Source organism: Seriola lalandi, unplaced genomic scaffold, assembly GCF_002814215.2.
Source record: "Seriola lalandi dorsalis isolate HSWRI2012SDOR001 ecotype SW California unplaced genomic scaffold, Sedor1 jcf7180002054977, whole genome shotgun sequence".
Classification (NCBI taxonomy): domain Eukaryota; kingdom Metazoa; phylum Chordata; class Actinopteri; order Carangiformes; family Carangidae; genus Seriola; species Seriola lalandi.
In genome coordinates, this window is record NW_019525527.1 from 222094 (window position 1) to 228026 (window position 5933).

Consider the following 5933-nt stretch of genomic DNA (forward strand, 5'->3'; position numbering starts at 1 on the left):
GGGGGGGGTAACGGAGGGTGTGGGTGGGCAGGATGAAGGCCGAGGACAGACCTCATCTCAGCCACTGCACAACAAGGTGTCCAGCTACGCACAGTACAGAACACAGCTGCTCCATTATCTTCCATGTCAGAACATCAGAGCATCTCTTACTGTTTCTTCTGTCTAAAGGGACAAAGGTCGGCTGAGTTTAAATCCTGCATCATGTTTTAAAGCGAGAACATTTAAATCTTAAATGCACAAAAAATATTCTCATGAAAAACAAAAGTTTGATTCCAAGCAGTAAAAATGAAAGTCGTTAATTGTAAAACATGACATTTGAACATTTTCTTCATTGAAATGTTCTAGGTGGCGCCATCGAGCCATTTTGCCGCACCGATGTGCAAGACCCAGAAAACGTGTAAACTTTCACGGAGCTCGACGGGATTGAAAAAGGTGATTTTCATTCAGGAATAATCACAAACGGAGGAATCGGCACCAGTCGACGCTCAGGCTTAATAATCCCAAATAGGAGATGATCACATCATGCTCGGTGTGTTTGTGTGCATGTATGTGTCCAGTGTTAGCATGGTACACACAAACACACACACGTTACACCTGCTCCATGTTCCACAGAGAGTGCTGATGCTAGGTGATGGAGTTGAGGATCACCTTCATCATCACCTTCATCGCCAGTCACAAACTGGGACAGTTCCAGTCTGTAAGTGTGCCAGCTATGTGGGCCAGTGGAGCAGCTAATTACTTCTGTCTTCGTGCCTGACAGCCTGTCTGTCCGTCCGTCTGTCTTCACCTCTCCACTGTTTTAATTAGTTTAATTAATTAGACAGTAAGTAGGTCACACTATCATTATGTCACAGTGAGTATATATAGACGAAATACATCCAGCTCTGAACTCTGAGCAGAAAGCGTCTGTTTTCTTTCTGCTGTCCAATCAGAAAAAACACAATAATGAAGTCAGGTGTGACCAGGATCAACCACCGATGACACATGGTCAAAAACAACCAATCCAACGTCACCAAACACACAACGGGAGGAGGGACGGAGGCACAGTCACAGATCCAGGTGTGCTGTAGCTGGACTAGGAGGCTGAAGGTAGCAGCTGTTGCATGTTAAAGCCTGTTCATCTGCTATTACAGGAATTAGTCATTAGCATAGCGTATGGAGCTGCAGCTAATCCCTGCGCACACACACACACACACACACACACACACACACACACACACACGCACGCACACACAGACACACACACACACACACACACAGGAGATTATACACACAGGGGAGGTAATTAAGTCAGAACATGGAGACTCTGTGTGGTTTTGTTCTGTGTGTTTTGGTTTGTTATCTGAGAATAGCAGCTGACTGGCGCTGTGATACATTATTGATCAGACAGTAACACACAGAGTGTGTGAGTGTGTGTGTGTGTGTGAGTGTGTGTGTGTGTGTTATCAGCAGAGATCTGCAGGCAGAGAGCGACTGTTTTAATATTCTCATTTAAATAAGAAGAACTGGACCCAACGGGGACGGACCAGACTCACAGACATTTTCACTGCAGATACTTTGACTTGTGAAGGAAGGAAAAACACAGGTGTAACTCATGCGATAGTAATTATAATTTAATTACCATTAATGTTATTAGACACCTGTGCTTCTCCTGCTGTCACATGTCCTAATGTCTGCTGGGAGACAGAGCTGCAGGATCGATTCAGGACCAAACTGGGTCTAAAACAGGATCTGGGGCCAAACTGGGACCCCTGGGATCAGTGAAGTTAACAGAAGAGGGCAAATCTAGACTCTGGGTGGATTTGGGAACAAGAGCCAGACTAAGGTAAGTGGATCGAAATCCAGGACACCACAGAGTGAAGAAGGCTAATGAGGACCATCAGAGCCAATAAGAGCAAAGGGGGCCATTCAGGACCAAACAGACTAACGTGGTTCATTTGAGACCAAACAGAGCCCTACCAAGCTAGCTGGGACCATGCAGGGCTGAAAAGAGCCAAATCAGGCTATCTGGGACCAACTTCAAGACCAAAGTGGGTCAAAGCAGGTTAGTTAGAACCATTCAGGACCAAGAGGAGCTGGTAGGACCGAGGACCAAATGTCAGGACCGTATAAAGCCAAACAAGGCTAACTGGGATCAGCCAGGCCAAAAAGAGCTGAATCAGACTAAGTGACACGGTTCCAGACCCAACAGAGCCCAACCAGGTTAGCTGAGACCATTCTGAGTTAAACTGGGCCAAAGAGGAGAAGCTGGATACACTGAGGACCAGACACAGCTACAGCAGATACTACTTGTGCTAGTGCTATAAGAAGTTGTAGTAGTTCCCATGATTCCTAGCAGTACCTCTGTGTAGAAGGGGCGTGGTTTGCGTGGCCTCCAGCCCGGAGCTCCTCCCTCGCTGCCGTCTTAAGCAGAAGAAGTTGGTCCGGCGCCTCTTGCCGGGCCGGTAGCGGTACTGAGGTGGCACCTCCGGCTCCTTGGGGGGCAGCGGGGCACTGAGAGGGGAGGGGACGGACATGGTGTAGCCGGGGCGGGGCTCTGGGGTGGGGGGACATGAGCTCGTTCGGCGGCGATGGGTGAGGATTGGGCAGGTGGGACGCTGCAGCTGAATGGGCGGGGATTGTGGTTTCCCATGAGCCTCTGGAGCAAGGAATAGTTTCCCATGAGGCTCTGGGGTAAAGGAAGGGTGAACATGGGGGCGTGGTGGGAGGTGCTGGGGGCGGTACCAGGGGCTGTTGCCTGGATACTGAAGGTGAGGTGGGAGGGGCTTTTTGTCCCCTGAGGGAGACCCCGGCTTGCCGACGGTACCACCTGCATTCATCCTCCAGATGGCGTCATGGTGCTGGTGGATTTTGGCGCTGAGCAGGCGGCGGCGCAGACTTCCCTCCGTTTTCGGTTGCAGGGCAGCCATCTTACGCGGAAGAAGCTCATCTCGCTCTTCATCAGGACCCGTGTTCCAGCAGCGTGTCGCCATGCCAGGCCCCGCCCCCTCTCCACTCAGACACTCCACATACGAAATCATCCCGTCTTGATTGGCTGTTTGATGACTGGGTCCGCCCTCAGGACAGATCACAGATGAATCTCGAGACTCACACTATTCCCTCATAAATGTTTTCATCTTTTCACAATAAAAGCCCCAGAGGATTTCCAACCCTTCATCATAAAAGCCCTGAGTGTCTTCACAATAAATATCCGAACTTCAGTCCTTCTAGAAAAGATCTTTCCTGAGAAAAAGCCTCTAGATTTATTTCATCCTTAACTGTAAAGGAGCAATGTTTAGTTAATCCTTCACAATAAAAGCCCAGTTTTTCCTTAGTTCTTCAAAATAAATGTTTTAAAAGCCTTCAGTCCTTTAAAAAATAATATTTCTATCCTTCACAGTAACATTTGTTGTTTTCTTTACCCCAATTAAGAACCTGCTTCAAATAAATGCCCAAAATGTCAGTTTTTCACAATAAAATCACTTAACACTTCACAAAAAGAGTAAAGCCACTAACTAGTATTAACCTTCACTAAAAAGCATCATAATGTTGACAAAGAAAACACAAGTCCCAAGTTTCTGCAGCCTTCACAATGAAAGCATGAACATTTTTCACAGTAACAGTCTAAAAGTCTTTCCGTTCTCCACAAAAAGTCAGAAACATTAAAATTAAATCTCTCAAAATGTCCATCACAGTAAAGTTCAAAACTTTTCGCAGTAAAAGAGCCTCCAGATTTGGCATAAAAACTCTGTAACAGCTTAGAAACTTGCCAAAGGTTTTTCACACTCAGCCGCAATTAAAACTTTTAGCATCTCCGTGTAACATCCTCTCATTCCTTCACAATAAAAACCTCAGACCTCCAGAACCAAAACCCCAAACTCTCCCGGGCTCGAAAAATCCAGAAACGATCCCAGTCCAAAAACATTTCAGCGGTAAATGTGATTTCTTTTCTTCAGAAGTGTTGACAGTGCGTCGCTCTGTTTCCTCTCCTCTCTCTCTCTCCAGCTTTAAGCTACTAACAGGGATTATCCAGGTCTGCAGATGGCCGGTGAGGGACAGGTATTTACCTCAAGACACACACACACACACACACATACACACACACACACACACACACACACACCACATGTTGCTTGATACTGTATTACTGTGTCACACTGGGTAATTCTATATTTGGATCACAGAATCAGACGACTAAAGGTCAACGTTGAGTCCGACCGTAGATTCTCACATTGTCCTTCACCTGCACATTTAAAGTCTAGAGTTAGTCTTTAGTTTTCTGTCATCAGATCCTGAACTTGGACTTTAGTTTACCTCAGTCCTGCTGCCCCACATACTCACTACAGCACCAAATGAGGATTAGTCCGCTACTGAAAATAGTAACCAACAAATGCTTCACATTTCCTGTTTGTTTTGATTAAAAACTGGTCAAATTAAATTTTTCTTTGGAATGAAACTATATATTTGTCCTGTCAAAGAAATCCAGTACTTCCGATAAAAGTAACAACCACATTTCTTTAAATGAAAATAAGTGAAAGACAAGTTTTCCGTCTTTCTCTCAGTCACATTGATCTAATGATCAGTTCATCGTGCAGCCAGTCATGCTGTGGTCACCTGACCAACACACACACACACACACACACACACACACACACACACACACACACACACACACACACACAAAAGAGAGAGAGGAGTCACATCACTCTTCAGTTACTCTCTCCTCCTCTAACATCTGTCATGTCTGTCCTGACAGTTTTATTTGTGTTTTCAAATGAACATCACGTGCGAGTCGGTGAAGTTCTGCTCAGCTGTCAGTGATGGATGAGGAGAAATCTGAAGTTATTTTGCTCTGGTACTTTACTTTGATTCTGCTGTTCCTCTGACTCCTCTGGATGTATCTGGAAACTGGAGTTACTTTGCAGAAGGAGCTGATTGGTTTCTGTTTATTTCTTGCATTTTATACGTTTCCTTCTGTTCATTTTGCTTGACTTCAACTATCTTTTTTCATGCTTCCATCCTTGTTAGCCTGTTAGCCCGTGGCTAACACTCCTGACTCCTGCCGCTGTAATTTACAGTTACACAACTTTTAGCGCCCATTAGTGTTAATCATTGTTTTACATTTTGATTTTAAATACTTTTTTATCAATTCTTGATTTGATCATTTATCAGTTTTATGCATCCCAACACTAAATAAACAAGCTGCTACTGCCACCCAACTGTCAGCAGTCGAGTTTTCCAGTTGCATTGTGGGTAATGTAGGCACCGGATTAAAATAGGATATGTCTGGTTGTGCTTTTTAATCTCCAATCGCAAGTGTGATGATGTTAACACAACATTGACAGGATGAATCTGCCCGTCAAGATAAAACTAATAAAGCTCCAGTTTATCACCATATTAAAGTTTGTTCTGTTGCAGCTGTTGTCTCCGTTTCACTCGTGAAAACTCGTGAAGCTGCTTATTGTCGTGTTACTGCTGCACATCCATTCAAAACCCTCAGTGTGCTGCACAGAGGCAGAACAGCTGTGTTTGGAAGCTGAATGGGATGTTTCAGCTTGCCTCAACAGGCCAGCAGTGATTACTGACTGACACACACACACACACACACACACACACACACACACACACACACACACACACACACGTGTCAAACTCAAGAATGCACATGCCTCCTGACCCAAAACTTCCACTTCTGCCACGAGCCACAAGGATTCAATTTCAACACAAAATATTGCGAGAAGCAGCTGCACTGGAAGTATCAGTAGTAGTACACGCAGTAGTAGCAGTAGTATTAGTAGCCGTAACCATAGTAACACTTACAGAGAGCACAAAGGACTGCAGCAGCTGTAATCTGGAAAATACTCCATGTACTCGACACTTTCCCTGCACGGATCTCTCTCTCTCTCTCTGCTTCAAGTAAAGCTTGCTCGACCCTCTTTGTTACAGACCCCCCC

General features: G+C 45.3%; 1 protein-coding gene across 4 annotated transcripts in view; it reads right to left on the reverse strand.

Annotated features, from left to right (window-relative positions):
• nhsl1a (NHS-like 1a) overlaps nt 1-5933 on the reverse strand; it is a 23898-nt gene that overhangs the window by 14961 nt on the left and 3004 nt on the right. For 2 of the 4 annotated variants that reach the window (XM_087171163.1, XM_023396401.2), the window contains exon 1: nt 2342-3028. The exons of the other annotated variants lie outside the window; for them this stretch is intronic. In XM_087171163.1, the coding sequence (XP_087027289.1) occupies nt 2342-3020 (679 nt within the window). In that variant the 5' untranslated portion in view covers nt 3021-3028. Of the gene's footprint in view, nt 1-2341; nt 3029-5933 lie in introns of those variants that run through there. 4 annotated transcript variants of the gene reach the window in all.